The sequence below is a fragment of the Somniosus microcephalus genome, chromosome 1 (genome assembly GCF_052327205.1).
Source record: "Somniosus microcephalus isolate GS21.2 chromosome 1, FLI_Smic_1.0, whole genome shotgun sequence".
NCBI classification, from domain to species: domain Eukaryota; kingdom Metazoa; phylum Chordata; class Chondrichthyes; order Squaliformes; family Somniosidae; genus Somniosus; species Somniosus microcephalus.
In genome coordinates, this window is record NC_140987.1 from 157,873,946 (window position 1) to 157,897,467 (window position 23,522).

The 23,522-nt window shown below is 46.1% G+C and overlaps 1 protein-coding gene across 2 annotated transcripts in view; it reads right to left on the minus strand.

Annotated features, from left to right (window-relative positions):
* The window catches only part of hsd17b4 (hydroxysteroid (17-beta) dehydrogenase 4), a 235,015-nt gene that overhangs the window by 184,536 nt on the left and 26,957 nt on the right, over positions 1 to 23,522 (minus strand). For both annotated transcript variants that reach the window (XM_085986923.1, XM_085986934.1), the window contains exon 4: positions 19,480 to 19,539. In XM_085986923.1, the coding sequence (XP_085843049.1) occupies positions 19,480 to 19,539 (60 nt within the window). The remainder of the gene's footprint in view (positions 1 to 19,479; positions 19,540 to 23,522) is intronic.

Here is a 23,522-nt window from a genome sequence, read left to right on the forward strand (position 1 = left end):
CAGACACAGACCAGGGCCACACGGGCACTAACTGCTGCCACACTCGCTGGATCAGCCAGGCATCGCCGGGGCACTCGCTGTGCCGCAGCAGCCCGTGCCTCAGCAGATTGCTGCGCATGCTGCAGTGCTGGCCCGTGCGCGTGCCAATGTCTCAGCCGACCAGGGAGTGCCTGTGATCTGTCAGGTTGGCAGCATTCCTGCAGCCAACACTGTCACTCCTCCATTGCAGCTGCCACCAGCTGTTAGACAGACTGCTGCCGCCCAAGCAGAGTTGGAGCAGTCAGCAGCCGGCCCCTCCAGGCCCAGAGCTGGTCCAGGCCGACCCCCAAGGGCATCTGCCGTCTCACCATCTGACCCTCAGCAGCCTTCCCCCAGCCTTGCTGCAGCCACTGGGGTCCCATTGAGGAGCTGCAGGGCGGGTAGGGGCCAGTCATGGAAGCGAAACAGATCACCCTTGCAGGGGAAAAAGTAGAAGGTGTGGCCAAATGTTTTGTTTTACTTATAAAAGCCGAGACTGGTGTATTTGTTTCATATTTAAAGGCCGAGACTGGTGTATTTGTTTCATATTTAAAGGCCGAGACTGGTATATTTGTTTTATTTGTAAAGGCCGAGACTGGTGTATTTGTGTTTTTGGGGGGAGGTTTCTCTCCATTAGTTTGTCATGTGGGAAGGGCACAGAGGTATCATAGTAAAAAAAATTCTTAAATCGCACTGTCCATGCTTTCTTTTGGAAGTCCTGGTTGCCCTGCTCGGCTGAGGGCTTGTGGAGCGGCTACATTCATCTTCTGCCATTGGCACAAGCCATTCCGAGAGGGGGCCTAGAACCGACTTGCAATAAGCCGCCGACGGGCGGCCCTTGCACTTTCTGCCTCCCTCCTGTGCTGGTCCTCCTCCTCCTCCTCCTCCGGTGGTCCTCCAATGTCTGCTGGCAGTGGCTGAGTCCTGCGGATAGCCAGGTTGTGCAGCATGCAGCACACGACAACGAAATGGGAGACTCGCTCAGGCGAGTACTGTAGGGCTCCCCCGGAACGATCCAGACAGCGGAACCGTTGCTTCAGCACGCCGATTATTTGCTCAATGATGCTCCTGGTTGCTTGATGGCTCTCATTGTATCCCTCTTCAGCAGGGGTGCTGGGCGCACGGAGCGGGGTCATCAGCCAGGTGCACAAAGGATAGCCTTTGTCCCAGAGAAGCCATCCTCGTGGGTGAGGCTGGGCCTCGAACATGTCTGCCACAGAAGTCTGGCGCAGGATGAAGGCATCGTGGCTGCTGCCTGGAAAGCAGGCATTGACAGCTAGGATGAGCTGCCTGTGGTCACACACCAACTGCACGTTGAGCGAATGGTAGCCCTTCCGGTTGCGGTAATCCTCGGCATTCTCTAGAGGTGCCCGCAAAGCCACATGCGTGCAGTCAATGGCGCCCTGCACCATGGGGAAGCCCGCTAATGCTGCAAAGCCCATTGCACGCTGTTGCTGCTTGTCAACGGTCATGGGGAAGGAGATGAACTGACGTCTCCTTCTGAAAAGGGCATTGGTCACCTGGCGGATGCAGCAATGTACCGCAAACTGGGAGATGTTGGAAATGTCCCCAGTAGCGGATTGGAAGGAGTCGGTGGCATAGAAATTGAGAGCCACCGTCACCTTTACTGCCACCGACAGAGACGTCCTGCTCCTCAGCTGTGGCTGCAGATCTCCGCGAAGCAGGTGGCAGATCTCAGTGACCACCGCCCTTCTGAATCGCAGCCTCCGAACACACTGCTCCTCAGACATGTTCAGATACGAGAACTGCTGGCGGTATACCCTGGGTGGGTAAGGCCTCCTTTGCCGACGCCTGTTGCCCCTTCTCCGTCTGGCCATGACTGGCACTCTCTCACGGCATCTCTGAGCCCTTTGAATGCAATGGAGAAGCCCAACGTTTCCACCCATTGCAGCCCCCATTATATGTTTCCAATCAATGCTATGACTCTGAAGTTAAATACAAGTGCAAAGCTGTGGCCTGAAGCCACAAGTACCTGTGCGAGTGTTGAGCCAAACCAGAAAGCTCTCTACCTTTGTCTCTCTCCAAAGATCCGTCTCTCACAAAGAAGGAGTGGTGCAAAATGGCTGCCATTTATACTGCAGGAGGAGTCCCCTTTAATTAGCGCCCCCCGCGCCCGGGAACCGTTCCCCTCTACCAGTCGCTAGGGGCGCCAGGCGCACAATAGGCCGGCGCCACTGAATTTCCGGTTTGGGGCGCACAAAGGGCGTTGCACCATGAAATGACGTCAGGATATGCGCGCGCAGCTGAGCGCGCGCAAGGTTTTGCGCCGCCGCTAAATCTTAACTGAAGTTCGCGAGGCGCAGATCGCGCTGCGCCCGGGCACTAGCCGCTTAGCACCCCACTTCTCCTCCTCCTAAGGTGCTAGCGGCTGGCGTAAACAACTGAATTTCTAGGCCATAATGTATAGGTAGAAACGGTCTTGATAATGGATAGGATGTGGGGTTTAAAGCTCAGCTCAGGGTTGAAAAGAGCACCAAGGTTTTGCATAATCTGGAAAGGTGGCTAGGGAGATGGAATCGGTGGCAAGGGAGGCTAGCTTTTTGTGTGAACCAAAAACGATGGCTTTGGTCTTCCCAATGCTAAGTTAGAGGAAATTGTGACTCATCTATGACTTGATGTCGGAAAGACAGTGACAGCATGGAGGAGATCCTGGGGTCGAGTGAAGTGATGGAAAGGCAGAGTTGGATGTCAGTTGTATACAATGCGAAAGATTGAAGCAGAGATTATGCACCAGCAAGCCCCAGGAAAGAGCTACAACAAATCAACCATTACCATTGGCAATACTGAAATACATAGGAACAGGAGTAGGACATTCAGCCACTCGAGACTGTTCTGCCATTCAGTTAGATCTGTACTTCAACTCCATTTGCTTTTAATCTGATAAAAATCAATTGATCTCAGTCTTAAAATTTTCAATTGAAACAGCATCCACAGCAGCAGAGGGAGGGGGGGGGGGGGGGTGAATTCCAGAATTCCACTATCCTTTGTGTGAAAAATTGCTTCCTAATTTTCACTCTTAAAAGGCCATTTAAGATTATGCTCCATAGTTCTGGATTCCCTCACCGAGAAATAATTTTTCAGTATCTACTCTATCGAATTGTTTTATTTTAAACACCTCAATTAGATCACTCCTCAACCTTCTAAACTCGGAGGAATAAAAGCCAAGTTTATGTAGCCTGTCCTCATAATTTAACCCTTTATGCATCATTCTGGTGAATCTGCCCCATATCCTCCAAGGCCAATACATCCTTCCAGAGGTGTGGTGCCCAAAACTGAACACAGTACTCCAGATGGGGTCTGACCAAGGCGCTGTATACTTGAAGCATAGGCCGGAATTTTTCTTACCTTGGCGGGTCTGGTGCAGGCAGCTGCCATGTCAGGTCCCAACCCCGTTGTTACCTCCATCCCACTCCACAAAATTACTTTCTGATAATGGAGCCCATTAAGCCCGCCCGGTGCACTGCCCGGCCCAATTAAATGGAGCGGGTCTGGTGACGTCATCGGTGACGCATTTTCAGCTGGGATATTTAAAGGGACCATTGCATTTGAAAGTTCATTTAGGATTGCAGTCAGTGCAACTTGTTTCCACTGCTGTACACGGGCAGAAATGACTGCACAGAGGCAGAGGGCTGCACCCAGGTTCTTCGATGACTCCCTCCATATGTTTGTGGAGGGAGTCAGAGCAAGCAGGGAGGTCCTCTTCCCTCCTGATGTGCGGAAGAGACCTCCCTAGCAAACCAAAGGAGCCTGGCTCCAGATAGCTGATGAGGTCAACAACAGGGACGTCGTGAGGAAGGCCTGGGTGCAGTGTCGCAAAGCTTCAACAATCTTGTGAGATCAAGGAAGGGGAGTACAAAGCCACACTCGCCTTCATCCTGCTGTACCTCTCATCACATCCCCATCACTCTGCCTTGCCAACCCTACTCCTGCACATCATTAATGACACCAACATACCTTGCACCTCCACCCATCCCTCTCTTTCTACATTATCACATCCCCATCTTACTAGCCACCCCTCACACGTACCCTCATCCTAGTGCAATCATACCAACTAACAACACACAAGGAGGCCACTTGGAATTGTCACCCCAGTCCATCACCCTCTACACATGTAACCCATCCATTCCTTAAACTCATTCCATCAGTTTAACTCAACCTTCTCTTCTTTCCCTCCTTGCAGGAAAAGAGAGCCCACAGTAAGAGGGAGAGAACTAGTGGAAGACCGGCATCACTCACAACCCTGACCATTACAGAGGAGGCTGCATTGGAGCTCTTGGGAGTGTCCGAGCACCCGGAAGTGGGAAATGGAGATGAGGGACATCTCAGCAACCTGGTGACAGAATCACTTTTCATACAGCTATATGGCAAACTCATATGGGGGCTGATGTCAGCAGCCACCGAATGATAATTATGAACATAATGTTATCTGTGCCCAATGTACATATGACATATGTAACTCATCTCATTACTCTCCCACAGGTCCATCAAGAGCACCCCAACGCCCCACTGTCCAGGAGGAAGCCAAAGATGACTCCTCAGAGGAGCCTCCAGCCTCTGAGGGTGCAGCATCACCTGACATAAGCCCACCCAGCACCAGCGCAGATACACACACCTCGGTGGGTCCCTTACAATCGAGTATTGTCACCTGGTGTCTCACAAATCACAACTGAACAAGAGCAGATGGTGGAGATGGCCAGCAGTGGAGACTCCTCGTCGAGGGCGCAGGACTCTCCTAGCTCTGCTCAGCTGCATGCAGACAGGGAGCCTCGGGGGCCATCTTGCATGAGGGCAATCCTGGAGCTGCAGGAACAAGTGCAGGAGGCTTGAACAGGTTTTGCGAGCGCGATGACTGCCACTGTTCAGAGAATGGAGGAGTCCTTCTCCAACGTGAGCACCACCACAATGGCAACTGTAGGGACCCTCATGAATAGGATGGCTACCTACATGGAGCAGCTAATGCGCTAGTCGCAGGAGCACATGGTGTCTATGCAAAATAGATGGCTATCTACGTAGAATAGATCCCAGAAACTCAGCGACGTCCTCTCTAGGAGGGATGTCAGTGTAGACGTGGGTCCTCATGGCCCCACTGATGTGCGGCAAGGTGCTCTCCAGCTCCTTGCTAGCAGGGAAGTGCGGGTGGTCCATGTGAGGGATGATGGTGAGAGGGGACATGCAAGTGGGGGCGCCTCTCCAAGTGCTTACACTTCTTCCCCTGCTACTTGCCAACCCCTCAGTCAGAGCCCCAGATGCCTCCTCAAACAGCGATGGCCAAGTCTGCCCCTGCACAGTTGCAGGAGGAGCAGACTTTGGCGGGGCACTCACAGGCTCCAAAACCCAGAGGACGGCCACCAAAAGTGTTGCAGCAGGGAAGTGAGGAGGCTGCCTCTACCTCTGCTGAAGCCAAATTACATCGCATAGAAGCACACGTAAAAGAAAGATGCCACACAAGTAGATTCACATGGTTTCCAGTCTTGGACAAATTTGTGTGCACAATGGGAAGTGGCTTAGTTAGTTGGAGTGAAGGATCAGACCTAATTTTACCTCCAGCAATGGTGGTGACTGTGAAAGGAATGGATTGGTCATTGTAGGGATGCTTTATGGTCTGGCGAGGCATGTGGCAGCCATATGGGTGTACTGCATAAAGTTAAGTAAATCTGGCCATGATGAGGCCATCCCTGGCCTCCCGGGCAGCAATGTGCTTGCATGCTGGTGCCATCTGCATCGCAGGTTCCTCCAGCTCTTCCTCCTGATGCTCCTCCTCTGAAGAGGCTGTGCGCCCAGTGCCTTGCTCTTCATGCAGTGCTAATCCTCGCTGCGCTATGTTGTGCAGGACGCAGCAGACCACAATGATTCTAGAGACCCTGGCTGTTGCGTACTGAAGGGCTCCTCCAGATCTGTCAAAGTATCCGAATCACATTTTGAGTATGCCTATTGTCTGCTCTATGACACATCTGGTAGAGATATGGCTTTCATTATATCTCTCCTGGGCCTCCTCAAGGGTGTCATGATCCACATATTCAGTGGATAGCCCTCCTCTCCAAGCAGCCAGCCGGAAAGTCTGTTTGGAGGTGCGAACAGCTGAGGGAGGACTGACGTAGGACGAAAGAGTCATGACAGCTACCATGGAATTTGGCACACACATGCATGATGGTTCTGATGGTTGCAGACCAGCAGCACATTGAGGAAGTGGAAGCCCTTGCGGTTGACAAAGACTCCTGGGTTATGATGGGGTGCCCTGATGGCCACATGTGTACAGTCGATGACGCCCTGCACCCGTGGGAAGCCAGCCAGAGTGGCAAAGCAGAGCGCTGGCTCAGTAACACTGGCTTCATCAGTGGCAAAGTTGATATAATTAGCTGACTTGTCAAACAGAGCATCAGCGACCTGTGTGATGCATTTGTGGGCGGCCGACTGCGAGATGCTGCAAATGTCTGCTGCAGATCCCTGGGAGGAGCCTGAGGCAAAGACATGGAGGGCAATGGTGACCAACAGCCACTGGTACGGCGTAGCCACCCGCTCCTCTGGACTGCAGGTCTTGGTCCAGCAATGTGCAAATGCGACAACCTGGCATGATAGCCTGAGCTTCCTTTGGCACAGCTGCTCAGTCATGTTGAGGAAGCTCATCCTCTGCCTGTATACAGTGTTGGGGTGCCTCCGGCACGGTGCAGATCTGCGCCGATATCCTCTGCCCTGTGCAGCATCAGGGCATTGAGAAGGTTGGTGGTGTTACTGGTGCTGCTGGTGTCTGGTGTCGGGGCTGATCATGGCCAGATTCGGAGGACCAAGGTGAGACAGTATAAACGGTTCCCATGCTGATGGAATAGATGGCAGGTGAAGTAGAGTTGACAGAAGCAATCTGTCAATGGTGAGAGAGGTTCTTCCAATGAGGTGACAGTGGATGGAGACTTTGCTTGAAACACTTGCAGCCTGCAGAAAGCTGTCTGTCTGTGTTGCAAATGCAGTGAGAAACAGCTTCTGCATGAGGAAAGTGATCTGCTGTTAGATGGGAGCTTTAATAGTACATTAATCAGCTGGAGCAATGGCCACTCCCACCTCAGGTTTACAGACGTGGTTCCTGGGCAGCGTGGTCCCCTTGGGAATCCAGTGAAATTTACAAGGTAAGTTTAAAATCACTCAAAGGTCTGACAACAAGGTAACAATTGTTTAAATTGGGTCCCCCCACTGCTGCCAGCCGGGTAGGCTCCATGAAGACAGATCCACCTGTGGAAAAGGTGCATAGGAGCGAGAGGACAGTGGGTTCCCGAGCGCCGTCAAAAACAACAACTTTCCCACCCGACCAGTCATCGATCTCGCCCGGTAACACCCCAGAAAATTTAGCTCATAACTTCCTCCCCTATGTATTCCAACCCCCGTGAAATAAAGGTCAACATTCCATTAGCCTTCTTGATTACTTTTTGTACCTGGACATTATCTTTTAATGATGTTTACCTGAATACCCAAATCCCTTTGCTCCTCCAGGTCTTAGTCAGTCATTCAGTTGCTGGTCTGCAACCATCGATCTGCTCAGACGAGGAGGAACGCGATGGACACCTACAGACACTGAAAGACGCCCTTGTAAGAACGGGATATGACGCTCGACTCGTCGATCGACAGTTCCGATGGGCCACAGCGAAAAATCGCATAGACCTCCTCAGAAGACAAACACGGGACACAACCAACAGAGTACCCTTCGTCGTCCAGTACTTCCCCGGAGCGGAGAAACTACGCCATGTTCTTCGCAGCCTTCAACATGTCATCGATGACGACGAACACCTCGCTAAGGCCATCCCCACGCCTCCACTACTCGCTTTCAAAACAGCCGCCTAACCTCAAACAGACCATCGTTCGCAGCAAATTACCCAGCTTTCAGGAGAACAGCGACCACGACACCACACAACCCTGCCACAGCAACCTCTGCAAGACATGCCAGATCATCAACACAGATACCATCATCACACGTGAGGACACCACCCACCAGGTACATGGTACATACTCATGTGACTCGGCCAACGTTGTCTACCTCATACGTTGCAGGAAAGGATGCCCCGGAGCATGGTACATCGGCGAGACCATGCAGACACTGCGACAACGGATGAACGGACACCGCGCAACAATCACCAGGCAGGAGTGTTCCCTCCCAGTCGGGGAACACTTCAGCAGTCAAGGACATTCAGCCTCCGATCTTCGGGTAAGCATTCTCCAAGGTGGCCTTCGAGACACACGACAACGCAAAATCGTCGAGCAGAAACTGATAGCCAAGTTCCACACCCATGAGGACGGCCTTAACCGAGATCTTGGGTTCATGTCACGCTACATGTAACCCCACCTGATGCAGGGTCATCCAGACTCGAGTCGACATTGGCTTGTTCTCTCTACACAGATGCGGCCGGACCTGCTGTGATTTCCAGCCAAAAAAAATGTTTTTTGTCTGTTTTTTTGTTTTTCATACAGACCCCAGCATCTGCAATATTTGACCCCTTGTGACCCTGACTGACCTGTTTGGACACCATTCGCACCTTTGACTGCTGTGATTATCTCTCTGCCGAGGTGTGATAAATGGCAGTTGGAAAGGTTACCTGTAAACATCTGACATGATTCTCTGACTATATAAGCTGTGTCTTTATGCATTTCTCCACTTCACCTGAAGAAGGAGCAGCGCTCCGAAAGCTTGTGATTTCAAATAAAGCTGTTGGACTATAACCTGGTGTCGTGTGACTTCTTACATCAGTCATTAAGAAACTAAATGAACTAAATGTTTTCAAGTGGCTCATTTATCTAGATAGTATGTTGTCAAATGATGTATTAATAAATTATGAAGTGCTTTTTCATATCAAGAAAAAACAGCTGGGAGTTCAGAGGCCTGAAAAAGCAGGTCTGGAACCAGCATTGTTATCAAGCCCATAGAAAGCAGGGAGCCGGGCATCATTACCACCCTTCTAAATGCATGATAGTCCAGACATGCGACCATCAAAAGGTTTTCTAAAATACTTTTGTCCAAGAGAAGATATTTGTGACCAAGAGAATTCAAATGGTCAATAAATTGTTCTTTTCATGGAATCATATAGTACAGAAGGCGGCTATTCGGTCTGTGTCATCGTGCCTGTGCCTACTCTTTGAAAGAGCTATCCAGTTATTCTCACTCCCCTGTTCTTTCCCCACAGCACAGCAAATGTTTCCTTTCTCCTTATTTACTCTATCAAAACCCTTCAAGATTTTGAATAACTCCATCAAATCCCCCCTTAAACCTCTCTGCTCCAAGGAGAACAAACCCAGTTTCTCTAGTCCCTCCACATAACTGAAGTCCCTCATCCCTGCTACCATTCTAGTAAATCTCCTCTGCACCCTCTTGAAGGTCTTGACGTCCTTCCTAGAGTGTGGTGCCCAGAATTGGCCACAATACTCCAGCTGGGGCTAAACCAGTGTTATATATAAAAGCTTAGCATAGCTTCCTTGCTTTTTGACTCAATGGGCTGGATTTTGCAAGGTGGGGGGGTTAGCAGGTGCGATCGGTGGGAAAGTTTTTTTTCCCCCCCAGCGGGTCGGGACCCCGCTGTGAACCTGCCGCCATGCGCCTTTACCAAATGTCGGGTCTGTCAGCGCTGACCAGACCCGTCATGCAGCGGCGGGGGAGGCAATTAAAATCATTAGTGGCTTGTTTACAGACACTTATCAATGGTTTTTTTCCCAGATTTTTGGATTTGACAGGTCGCCCACCAGTTTTCCCACTGTGCCTAGACCTCATCTGTGAAGTTGAGGTGGGAGGTCAGTGGCCGTTGAATCAGCTGATGAGTTGACAGCTTCAAATGTCAAGTCAAAACTCCCAGCTGATTGAGGTATGTTCCCTTATCCATTAGCTTCTCTAAACTGCATTTCCACTACAGAATCAGGATGCCGCAAGTCTTTACACAAGTCTCCATCCAGTCTGACCTCATTACCTCTTCCACCATTGACAGATCGCTTCTGTCATCTCTACTTCACCGGCCATCTATTCCATCAGCATGGGTGCCCTAGAAACTCTCATCTTGGTCCTCAGAATCCCACCACGATCAGCCCAGGCACACCAGCAGCACCAACCTGCTCCACAATCAGCTGATGCTGCACAGGAAACAGGGCGTCAGCACCCAACCACATTGCTACCCAGGACGCCAGGGATGGCCTCACCATGGCCAGATTTACTTCACTTGATGCTGTACACCCTGGCTGCCACATGATGCGCCAGGTTGGCACCACCCCACACCAACACCATATCTCATCCCTACAATGCCCAAGCCATTCCTTTCACACACATCACCATTGCGGGAGCTTACAGTTTTGTCTTACTATTCACTGCAACTCACTAAGCCACTTCCAAAGGTGCACACAAATCTGTCCAAGAGCACAAAGTGTTGTAATTAAAGGTTTCAACGTTTGACACCACATTAACAGAAACTTTACATTAACATTGCATAAAAGATCCAAGTGCCTACCCTTGTGTGTTGTTAGTTGGTATGACTGCACTAGGATGAGGGCGAGTGTGAGGGGTGGCTAGTGAGATGGGGAAGTGATAATGTAGGGGTGGAGGTGCAAGGTAAGTTGACGTGAGTAAGGATGTGCAGGAGTAGGGTAGAGAAGGCAGAGTGGTGCGGATGTGATGAGAGGCACAGCAGGATGAGGTTGAATGTGGCTTTGTATTTACGTTTTGTGATCTACTGAGATCATTGAAACGTTTGTGGCACTGGCACCCAGGTCCTCCTGACCACATCCCTACTTGTGCCCTCCTCTGTGTGCAACCAGGCTGTGTTGATCTTCTAGGGAGGTCTCTTCTGCCCATGGGAAGGGAAGAGGACCTCCCTGCATGCTGTGACTCCCTCCATAAGCACATGGAGGGAGTCATGGGAGAGCCTGGGTACAGCCCTGCACCTCTATGCAGTGCTCGTCAATGTTTGCAGCACCTCAATGCTGTAGAACAATGACAGCACAGATGTCAAAACAAAGTTAGCCATGGTCCCTTTAAGGAAACCAGCTGATGACACGTCATCAAATGACATCACCAGACCCGCTTCCGCTAATTGGCCGGGAAACACACTGGGCGGGCTTAACAAGCCCAATCTAGGGAAATTCATTTCAGAGGCTGGGATGGAGACCGCAGTGGGATCAACACCCACCACCAACGTTGCCAGTCATGGATCCACCGAGGTACGTATAATCGCAGCTTATGTCTCTATTTACAAAGCCAAGGATCCCGTCCACCTTTTTAAAACAGCATTCTCAACTTGTCCTGCCATCTTCAAAGACTTGCGTACGTACACCCCCATTTCTTGCCGTTCCTGCACCCCCTTTAAAACTTGTACCATTTTGTTTATGGGGTCAGCTGTGGCTCAGTTGATAGCACTCTCACCTCTGAGTCAGAAAGTTATGGGTTCAAGTGCCACTCTAGAGACTTGAGCACAAAAACCTAGGCTGACACTGCAGTGCAGTGCTGAGGGAGAACTCCCCTGCTCTTCAAAATAGTGCCACAGGATCTTTTACATCCACCTGTGTGTGTAGACGGGGCCTCGGTTTAACATATCATCTGAAAGCGCGGCACCTCCCACAGTGCAGCACTGAGGTCGTGAAAGGCGCTATATAAATGCAAGTCTCGTTCTTTCTTTTATACCAAAATGAATCACTTCACATTAAATTTCATCTGTCATGTGTCTGCTCATTTAACCAATCTGTCTACATCCTCCTGAAGTCTGTTACTATCCTCACAGTTTACTACATTTCTGAGTTTTGTGTCATCTGCAAACTTAGAAATATTGCCCTGAATACCCAAGTCCAGGTCATTAGTATATATCAAAAAGAGCAGTGGTCCCAACAGCAAACCATGAGGGACACGACTGCACACTACCCTCCAGTCTAAAAAACAACCGTTCACCACGACTCTCTGCTTTCTGTCCCTTAACCTATTTCGTATTCACGCTGCCATTGTCCCTTTATTCCAATGGGCTTCAATTTTTGTAGCAAGTCTATTATGTGGTACTTTATCAAACAAATTTTTGAAAGTCCATATACACAACATCAACCACACTACCCTCATCAAGCCTCTCCATTACTTCAAAGATCTATCAATCAAGTTAGTCAAATACAATTTGCCTTTAACAAAGCCGTGCTGGCTTTCATTTATTAATCCATGTAGAACCATAGAAATTTATCACACAGAAGGAGGCCATTCGGCCCATCGTGTCTACGCTGGTTGATTTCTCAAAGTACCAATTAATTTTGTCCTGGATCTCAAAGCATCCCCAACACCAACGTTCGGCTGATTAGCCTGTAATTGCTTGGTTTATCCCTTTTCCTTTTTTTGAACAGGGGTGTAACATTTGCAATTCTCCAGTCCTCTGGCACCCAGATTCAAGAAGGATTGGAAGATTGTAGCCAGAGGCTCTGCAACTTTCACCCTTCCTTCCCTCAGCAACCTAGGATGCATCCCATCTGGACCAGGTGACTTTTCTACTTCGAGCACTGCCAACCATTTAAGTACCTCCTCTTTATCTATTTTTATCCTATCCAATTGCTTACTACAGGAAACTTTGTATTATCCAGAGGTTAACTGTCCGGAATGCTCGAGCCACCGGCAAAAATCAGGAGCCGTTTCGTTAGGTTTTTTTTCTTTTTGTTGCTTTTTTTTTCCACCAGTCAGGCTCTGCAAGGTCTCACTGAAGCTGTTGCTAAGCTACAGAGACGCTTGCAAGGTACGGCCGACTATTTAGAAGCAGTTGCTAAGCAACAGGGTTTGTTGCCAGATACGGAGCTCAAAATCTCCGTATGTTTCAACATTAGCGCTGGTTTGTCCGGCACTTTTGATGGAACAGCAACAGCTCGGTCCCGTCGGTGCCGGATAGCACAAAATTTCCTGTACCTCCTTCTTTATTGCGGCATTGGCAGTATCCTCTTCTTCAGTGAAGACAGATGCAAAGTACTCATTTAGTACCTCAGTCATGCCCTCTGCCTGTGAGGACGACGAAAAGAGGCTGCAAAGGGATATAGACAGATTTGGAATTCTCTACCCAAAAGGGCTGTGGATGCTGAGTCGTTGAGTATATTCAAGGCAAAGATAGATTTTTGGTCGCTAGGGGAATCAAGGGATATGGAGATCATACAGGAAAGTGGAGTTGAGGTTGAAGATCAGCCCTGATCTTACTGAATGGTGGAGCAGGCTCGAAGGGCTGTATGGCCTATTCCTGCTCCTAATTCTTATGTTCTTAAGTAAGTGGGCAAGAATGTAGCAGATGGAATATAATGTGGAGAAATGTGAAGTTATCCACTTTGGTAAGAAAAATAGAAAAGCAGAATATTTTTTAAATGGTGAGAGATTGGGAAATGTTGGTATTCAGAGGGACCTGGGTGTCCTTGTATATGAATCACAGAAAGATAACATGCAGGTAGAGCAAGCAATTAGGAAAGGAAATGGTATGTTAGCCTTTATTACAAAGGGATTGGAGTACAAGGGTAAAGAAGTCTTACTGCAATTATATAGGGCCTTGGTGAGGGTGAGACCACACCTGGAGTACTGTGCACAGTTTTGGTCTCCTTACCCAAGGAAGGATATACTTGCCTTAGAGGAAGTGCAACGAAGGTTCACTAGACTGATTCCTGGGATGGTGGGATTGACCTATGAGGAGAGATTGAGTAGACTAGGCCTATATTCCCTAGAGTTTAGAAGAATGGAGGTGATCTCATAAACATATAAAATTCTTAAGGAACTTGACAGAGTAGATGCTGAAAGCATGTTTCACCTGGCTGGACAATTTAAAACTAAGGGTCATAGTCTCAGAATAAGGGGTCGGCCATTTAGGACTGAGATGAGGAGAAATTTCTTCACTCAAAAAGGGTTATAAATCTTTGGAATTCTCTACCCTAGAAGGCTGTGGATGCTCAGTCATTGACTATATTCAAGGCAGAGATCGATAGATTTTTGGATACTAAGGCAATCAAGGGATTTGGGGATAGGGCAGGAAAGTAAAGTTGAGGTAGAAGATCGGCATGATTTTACTGAATAGCGGAGCAGGCTACAAGGGCCGAATGGCCTACTACTGCTCCTATTTCTTACGTTATGTTTATAAAAGACTATTGAATTTCCTTTCCTGTTACCCACTAATCTATTCTCATACACTCTTTTTACATGTCTTATTTCCTTTTATAATTCTCTCTACTTTTTGTATTCACTTTCGCGGGCTTTTTTACAGAGGCTTACCAATCTCACAGACCGGCGGCGGCATTCCAGAGCCACGTCACGCTTCAAAACGCCACGCGGGCAGGAGGAAGCAGCTGATTGAGTGAGTACGGCTAGGTGAGTATATATACACTACTCTATAGTTTGACAGTTAAGGTTCATAGTTTATAAAGATTAGAAGGTCTTAATTTTGTGGTTATAGTTTCTAAGGTCTCTGTTGTGTAGCGGGGAGTGCTAGGAAACAAGGGCCCTTGAGTATATCATTTAATTGTAGTATAATTGGTGGTATTGATTTAATTTCAATTAATTAATGGGTAAGTCATGGCAACAAAGCTCAGCCCGTGGCATGCTCCTCTTGCACTATGTGGGAAATCAGGGACACTTCCTGTGTCCCTGACAACCATGTGTGCGGGAAGTGTATCCAGCTGCAGCTACTGGCAGACCGCATTGCGGCGCTGGAGCTGCGAATGGATACCTACTGGAGCATTCGCGATGCTGAGGATGTCATGGATATCACATTTAATCAGTTGGTCACACCGCAGGTAAAGGCTGCACAGGCAGGAAGGGAATGGGTGACCGCCAGGCAGAGTAGTAGGCGCAGGCAGGTAGTGCAGGGGTCCCCTGTGGCCATCCTCCTCTCAAACAGATATACCGCTTTGGATATTGTTGGGGAGGATGGCTTATCGGGGGAAGGCAGCAGCAACCAACTTCCTGGCACCATGGGTGGTTCTGCTGCACGGGACAGGAGGAAAAAGAGCGGGAGAGCTAGTGATAGGGGATTCTATTGTAAGGGGAATAGATAGGCGTTTCTGCGGCTGCAAACGAGACTCCAGGATGGTATGTTGCCTCCCTGGTGCAAGGGTCAAGGATGTCTCGGAGCGGCTGCAGGGCATTCTGGAGGGGGAGGGTGAACAGCCAGTTGTCGTGGTGCATATAGGTAAAAAACAGGATGAGGTCCTAAAAGCTGAATATAGGGAGTTAGGAGGTAAATTAAAAAATAGGACCTCAAAGGTAGTAATCTCAGGATTGCTACCAGTGCCACGTGCTAGTCAGAGTAGAAATAGAAGGATATTTCAGATGAATATGTGGCTAGAAGAATGGTGCAAGGGGTAGGGATTCAAATTCCTGGGACATTGGAACTGGTTCTGGGGGAGGTGGGACTAGTACAAGCTGGACGGTTTGCACCTGGGCAGGACCGAGACCGATGTCCTAGGGGGAGTGTTTGCTTGTGCTGTTGGGGAGGGTTTAAACTAAAATGGCAGGGGGTTGGGAGCCTGTGCAGGGAGACAGAGGAAAGGGAAGCAAGGATAGAAGCAAAAGACAGGAAGGAGAAAAGCAAAAGTGGAAGTCCAGAGAAATCAAGGGTGCAAATCAAACATGGCCACAGTAAACAATAATTCGAAAAGGTTTAAGAGTTAAAAAAACCAGCCTGAAGGTCTTGTGTCTTAATGTGAGGTGCATTCATAATAAGGTGGATGAATTAGCTGCGCAAATAGATGTAAACGGATATGATATAATTGGGATTACGGAGACATGGCTCCAGGGTGACCAAGGCTGGGAATTCAACATCCAGGGGCATTCAACATTCAGGAAGGACAGGCAAAAAAGGAAAAGGCGGTGGGGTAGCATTGCTCGTTAGAGATTATCACAATAGTAAGGAAGGATATTAGCTCTGATGATGTGGAACCTGTATGGGTAGAGTTGAGAAATACCATGGGGCAGAAAACGTTAGTGGGAGTTGTATACAGACCCCCCCAAACAGTAATGCGGAGGTTGGGGATGGCATTAAACGGGAAATTAGAGATGCGTGCAATAAGGGCACAGCAGTTATCATGGGTGGCTTTAATCTACATATAGATTGGTCTAACCAAATTAGTAACAATACTGTGGAAGAAGAATTCCTAGAGTGTATACGGGATGGTTTCCTGGACCAATATGTCGAGGAACCAACTAGAGATCAGGCCATCTTAGACTGAGTATTATGTAATGAGAAAGGATTAATTAGCAATCTTGTTGTGCGAGGCCCCTTGGGGAGGAGCGATCATAATATGATAGACTTCTTCATTAAGATGGAGAGTGAAGTAGTTGATTCAGAGACTTGGGTACTGAATTTAAATAAAGGAAACTACGATGGTATGAGGTGCGAGTTGGCTAGGATGGATTGGGGAATGTTACTTAAAAGGTTGACGGTGGATAGGTAATGGCAAACATTTAAAGATTGCATGGTTGAACTACAGAATTTGTTCATCCACGTTTGGCATAAAAATAAAACAAAAAAAGGTGACTCAACATTGGCTAACAAGGGAAATTAGGGATAGCATAAGATCCAAGGAGAGCACATATAAATTGGCCAGAAAAAGCAGCAAACCTGAGGATTGGGAGCAGTTTAGGATTCAGCAAAGGAGGACAAAGGGATTAATTAAGAGGGGGAAAGTACAGTATGAGAGTAAGCTTGCAGGGAACATAAAAACTGACTGTAAAAGCTTCTATAGATATGTGAAGAGAAAAAGGTTGGTGAAGTCAAGCGTAGGTCCCTTGTAGTCAGATTCAGGGGAATTTTTTAATGGGGAACAAAGACATGGCAGACCAATTAAATACATACTTTGGTTCTGTCTTCACAAAGGAGGACACAAATAAACTCCCAGAGAGGTCAGGGAACATAGGGTCTAATGAGAGGGAGGGTCTAATGAGAGGGAGGAACTGAATGAAATCAGTATTTGTAGGGAAATGGTGTTAGGGAAATTGACGGGATTGAAGGCCAATAAATCCCCAGGGCCTGATAATCTACATCCTAGGGTACTTAAGGAAGTGGCCCTAGAAATAGTAGATGCATTGCTGGTCATCTTCCAAAATTCTATAGACTCTGGAACATGGATTGGAGGGTAGCTAATGTAACCCCACTATTTAAAAAAGGTGGTAGAGAAAAAATGGGGAATTATAGACCGGTAAGCCGGATATCGGTAGCGGGGAAAATGCTAGAGTCCATTATAAAAGATGCAATAGCAGAGCACTTGGAAAACAGTGACAGGATCGGACAAATTCAACATGGATTTACAAAAGGTAAATCATGCTTGACTAATCTACTGGAATTTTTTGAAGATGTAACTGGTAGAATAGATAAGGGAGAACCAGTGGATGTGGTGTATTTGGACTTTCAGAAGGCTTTCAATAAGATCCCGCATAAGAGACTAGCGTGCAAAGTTAAAGCACATGGGATTGGGGGTAAGGTACTGACTTGGATAGAAAACTGGTTGGCAGACAGGAAGCAAAGAGTTGGAATGGGTCTTTTTCCGAGTGGAAGGCAGTGACTAGTGGGTTACCGCAAGGATCGGTGCTAGGACCCCAGTTAGTCACAATATATATTAATGATTTAAACGAGGGAACTAGATGTAATATCTCCAAGTTTGCAGATGACACAAAGCTGGATGGGCGTGTGTGCTGTGAGGAGGATGCAGAGAAACTCCAGTACAATTTGGACAGGTTGGGCGATTGGGCAGATGCATGGCAGATGCAGTATAATGTGGATAAATGCAAGGTTATCCACTTTGGTGGCAAAAACAGGAAGGCAAATTATCTGAACAGCAATAGATTGGGAAAAGGGGAAGTGCAACGAGACCTGGGTGTCCTTGTGCACCAGTCGCTGAAGGTAAGCATGCAGGTGCAGCAGGCGATTAAGAAGGCAAATGGTATGCTGGCCTTCATAGCGAGAGGATTCGAGTACAGGAGCAAGGATGTCTTGCTGCAGTTGTACAGGGCCTTGGCGAGACCACACCTTGAGTATTGTGTGCAGTTTTGGTCGCCTTATCTGAGGAAGGATGTTCTTGCCATGGAGGGAGTGCAGCAAAGATTCACCAGACTGGGGATGGCAGGAATGACATATGGAGAGAGATTGGGTCGATTAGGCTTATACTCGCTAGCGTTTAGAAGAATGAGGGGATCTCATTGAAACTTATAAAGTTCCAACAGGACTAGACAGACTAGATGCAGGATGTTCCCGATGGCGGGGGAGTCCTGAACCAGGGGTCACAGTCTAAGGATAAGGGGTAAGCCATTTAGGACTGAGATGAGCAGGAATTTCTTTACCCAGAGAGTGGTGAACCTTTGGAATTCTCTACCACAGAAGACAGTTGAGGCCAATTCATTAAATATACTCAAGAAGGAGTTCGATATATTTCTTAAGGCTAAGGGGATCAAGGGATATGGGGAGAAAGCAGAGACAGGGTACTGAATTTGGATGATCAGCCATGATCGCATTGAATGGCGGAGCAGGTTAAAGGGCAAAATGGCCTACTCCTGCTATCTTCTATGTTTCTATGTATTCAGCTAGGCTCTCTACTGAATTATTAACCTGAAATTTATCATAAGCTTCCTGTTTCATTTTAGTCTCTCTATCTTTAGTCATCCCGTGAGCTCTAGCTTTGGATGCCCTTCCTTTCCCCCTCGTGGGAATGTGTCTAGTCTGAAGGCATCCCATTGATCATTTACTGTTTTACCCAACAACTTTTGATTCCAATCCACCTGGGCCAGGTCCACTTTCAATTCATTGAAATTATCCCTCCTCCAGTTGAATATTTTCACATTTGATTTTTCCCTGTCCTTTTCCATAACTTCTCTAAACCTAATGATATTATGATCACCATTTCCCAAATGCTCCACATTACTAGTTCCAGCACTGCTTCCTTCCTCGTTGGGCGGAAAACATACTGATCCAGAAAGTTCTCCTGTACGCATTTCAGGAATTCTTCTCCTCCTATGCCCTTTATACTGTTATTTTCCTAGTCTATATTACGAGAACTGAATTCCCCCATTATCACTATTCTAAAGTTCTTGCATCTTTCCTGAATACACAGTAGTCAAGAATATTAAGTACCCATTCCGGCCTTTTTTTTTTGAGTCAGGTCTCCATTATTGCCACTATATCATAATCCCACATGGTTACTTATTTACCACACTCCGGGCATTTATGCACACTAACCCCTTCTTAGTCTGCCTCGCATTTCCCCCCTGTCTGATCCCTCCTATCTCTGAACTACTCTATATTTGAATTTTGTTTCTCCCAGTCCTCTGTGCACCTTGTATCTCCTTTCTAATGCTTCACCCGGTGCCAAATTAGTTTAAACCCTCCCCCACACTAGTTAACCTTCCTACAAGGACATTAGTCCTAGCCCTATTGAGGTGCAACCCATACGTCTTATATCGATCCTTTATTATATTTATAAGTATATGTCAAATAGATCACCACTTACCTATTCTTCCATAGGCATCCAAAGCAGTCTGAACAATCTTTTCTCCTTCTTCTACAGAATCTGGAAATCACAACAAAACCACATATAGATTTAAGTATTAAGAACCGCTGAATGTGAGACACTCAAATATCTAAACTGCATATATAACAACTTTAGTACTCCAATTACATAGAATTCCTTTTGCATCCTTAGTTCAACAACTTGTTCTGGAATTATTTCAATATTCAAATCTCATATTTGACCAATTTTTGATTAAATGTGTAATCAAAATCATGCTAATGCAACACTGAATAAATCTCAGCTCATTCAAATTACATTTTTCATCCAATATGTCAGTTGCCTAAAAAATTAAATCCCAAAAATAAATTCTCAATTCCAAATCCCCATCTCAATAGTTTATTGTAATTATTAAATCCATTACCGTCATGTTTCTTGTGTTTAAACTTTTCTACCCGCTGACCGAAATATTTGATCAAACCAGTAGAATTATATCGTTTTAACAAACTATACTATTTTCACTTCTACAAATAAACTGCACAAAATCTTTTTTTTTTTAAACTAATTCCAGGGACTTTCTACAGGCCCCACTTCTGCATCTCTACATGCAGAAACAATAGGAACTGAAGTCTTTAGATGTATTTATGCTGAATTATTTATGCTTAAAAGCTCAGAAGGGAGCAACAGTTACAGTTCTGCACTGACATCTGGTGGTGGGTGAAGCTCAAAGAATTACAGGACAACTTTATCCATTATCATAAAAGATTACAGCACTGAAGGAAGCCATTGAGCAGTCTGGTTGTGCCAGTTGTTTGCTTCGAGAAAAAAAATAGACCCAGCCTGTTCATCCTTTCCTGAGAGGTGTACCCTCACATTTCTGGTATCATCCTTGTAAATCTTCTCTACATCCTCTCCAGTGCCCCTATATCCTTCTTAAATAATATGGCGATCAGAATTGCACACAGTACTCCCAAGTTTGGTCTACCCAAGGTTTGATACAAGTTTAGCATAACCTCACTACTTTTCAATTCTATCCTTCTAGAAATAAACCCTAATGCTTGCTTTGCTTTTTTATGGCCTTGTTAACCTGTGTTGATACTTTGTGATTTGTACTCAGAGATCCCTATGCTCCTCTACCCCCATTTAGATTCTTTTCCAAGTAATACGTGACCTCTATTTTTCTTACCAAAATGTAATACCTCACATTTATGTGTTGAATTTCATTTGCCAATTGTATGCCCATTCTGCAAGTTTATTAATATCTTCTATGTTGCAATCCTCCTCAGTATTGACTATTTCCTCCCCGCCCCCCCCCCCACCATTTGGTGTCATCCACAAATTTAGAAATTGTGTTTGATTCCAAAGTCTAAATCGTTAATATAAATTGTGAACAACAGTGATCCCAGCACTGATCCTTGTGGAACACCACTTCCCACCTTCTACCACTCGGAATAGCTACCCTTTACCCCCACTCTCTGCTTTCTGTCTTGAAGCCAGCTAGCTATCCATTCTGCTACTTGACCCCCGACTCCGCATTCCCTGACCTCATTCATTAGTCTATTATGTGGTACCTTATCAAAGGCCTTTTGGAAATCTAGATAAATTATATCTACTACATTATCCTTGTCTACTCTCTGTTACCTCTGCAAAACATTCAATTAGGTTGGTCAAGCAAGACTGTCCCTCTTGAAATCCATGCTGACTATATTTTATATTTTTGGTTTCTAGATGTTCTTCCATTTTCTCCTTTAGTAGGGATTCCATTGTTTTTCTACTACCGATGTTAAGCTGACTGGCCTATAGTTCCCTGGACATGTTCGATCGCCCTTCTTAAATATATGTATTATTACATTAGCTATCTGCCAGTCCTCTGGCACTACACCTTTTTCCAACGAATTACTAAATAGGTGTAGTAATGCCTCTGCTATTTCTTCCCTAGATTCTTTTAAAATGCGCAGATGTAATCTGTCTGGACCAGGGGTCTTATCCTCTTTGGGTTTCATTAGTTTAGCCAGCTATCCATTCTGCTACTTGTCCCCTGACACCACATTCCCTGACCTTATTAATTAGTCTATTATGGAAGAACATCTAGAAACCAAAAATATAATAATGGTCAGCATGGATTTCAAGAGGGAATGTCTTGCTTGACCAACCTCATTTTTTGAAGAGGTAACAGAGAGTAGCCAAGGGTAAACAGAATGGATATATCTCCTCGTTTTATTTTAAATGCAGTTATCTCATTACTAATCTCATCATCCGATGCCATCCCCACCTGTTCTAACGCCCTGGTAAATACTGAATCAAAGTAATTATTTAATATCTCTGCCATCTCGCTATCGTTGCCTGTGGTATTATCCTGTCCATCCCTTAGTGGTCTTCGTCATACTTATGTCCTTCTCAATTATTATCTTAAAAGCATATTATATTTAGGTCACTATTGCCTAGATGTCCCTCTACTTTTACTTCTTTTATCTGCTTTGGTTCATTCCCCATTACTAGATCCAATAGCAAATCCTCCCTTGTTGGGCTTTTTAAATATTGGGTTAGAAAGGAGTCCTGTACACACTGTAGGAACTCCATTCCCTTATCCCCTTTATTTACCTCTTCTGTCCAATTAACATTCGGGTGGTTAAAATCCCCCAGGATTATTATTCTATGTCTATTACTCATTTCCCTAATTTGTTTGCATATTACTTCCTCCACCTCTCTTCCACTATTAGGTGGTTTATAAACTACCCCTAGTGTGATTGATCCTTTATTATCTTTTATCTCTAGCCATATGGATTCTATTTTTGTCTTGCTGATAGCTGCGTCACTTTTTTCTACTGCCATTGTTATACCAATAAGTACAGCTACTCCACCAGCCCTTTTTCTCTCTCTATCTTTTCCAAATATGTGTTTAATTTCCAGTCCTGATTTTTCTGTAGCCATGCCTCAGTAATCCCTACTATATCTGGTTCCTCGCAACGCATGATTGCCTCCAGCTCCCGTTTTATTACGGACACTGTGTGCATTTAATAGGATTTCCTTTCACTCTATTTTTAACCATCTTTTTACATTCCTGTTCTATAACTAATTTATTCCCTGGCCATCAATGTCCTTCCTTACTTTACTCGTTCCTATGCTCTCCTTTCTTGTTTTGTCTATATTTAGGCTGGTTTCATTTCTTGTAGATCCATCCCCCCCATCTTACTAATATAAGACGCTCCAACAGTATGCTCCAATTCCTTGTTTTTTCTCCCAAAAGACATTACTTCACACTTGCTAACATTAAATTATGTTTTCCTAAAATCTTTTACAGTCCTCCTCACTATTTACCAAACCTCCTACTTTTGTGTATTCTGCCTGCGCTTCCTGTCAGCATTTAGATTATAAATTCATATGGCCAAATTTATAATGGAGTCAACATAAACTCGTTAAGACTTTAATTTTACTACCGCCCCCTACCCCTCCAAAATTGGGGCACTGAAGCGTCACCACTAGCATGAGGATGTAATTATAATGTGACATGTTTACGTAGGCAGTTTCCATTATAAAGGTGAACATAAGAATTTATAATAGAAATATAAAAATAAAGACGGAATATATGACTTTATAATGTGAACTGAATTACATCTGCTATCAAGTCTAATTATCCCCTGGCCTCTAACTCTGCTTCACCTGAAGACTACATTTGGTCTCTGCTCTGAAGATCAACTAATATATTTTATAAATGCAACATAAGCTGCAGCTCATGGCTGTACGAAGGGGAGTAAATATATTTGCAGAGACCAGACGAGGAACAAAGCAGAAACAAACAGTAATGAAGACAGTTTGAGAGGTTTGCGTTCAAATGAAAGCTGCCACCTTAATTTTGTTACTGTAATAATTATTTCAGACTGGGACTACACTGTGTCAATACTGACTAGTTCAACAAATCAGTTTAATTTTCCATCTGAAGTAAAAGCAACATATGAAGCTGTACTGTTGGTATTCTACTTTGATTTTTCTAACTGATGCTGCTTTAGGGCAGCTGCAACAACTCCCTTTATTTCCTGATATATACA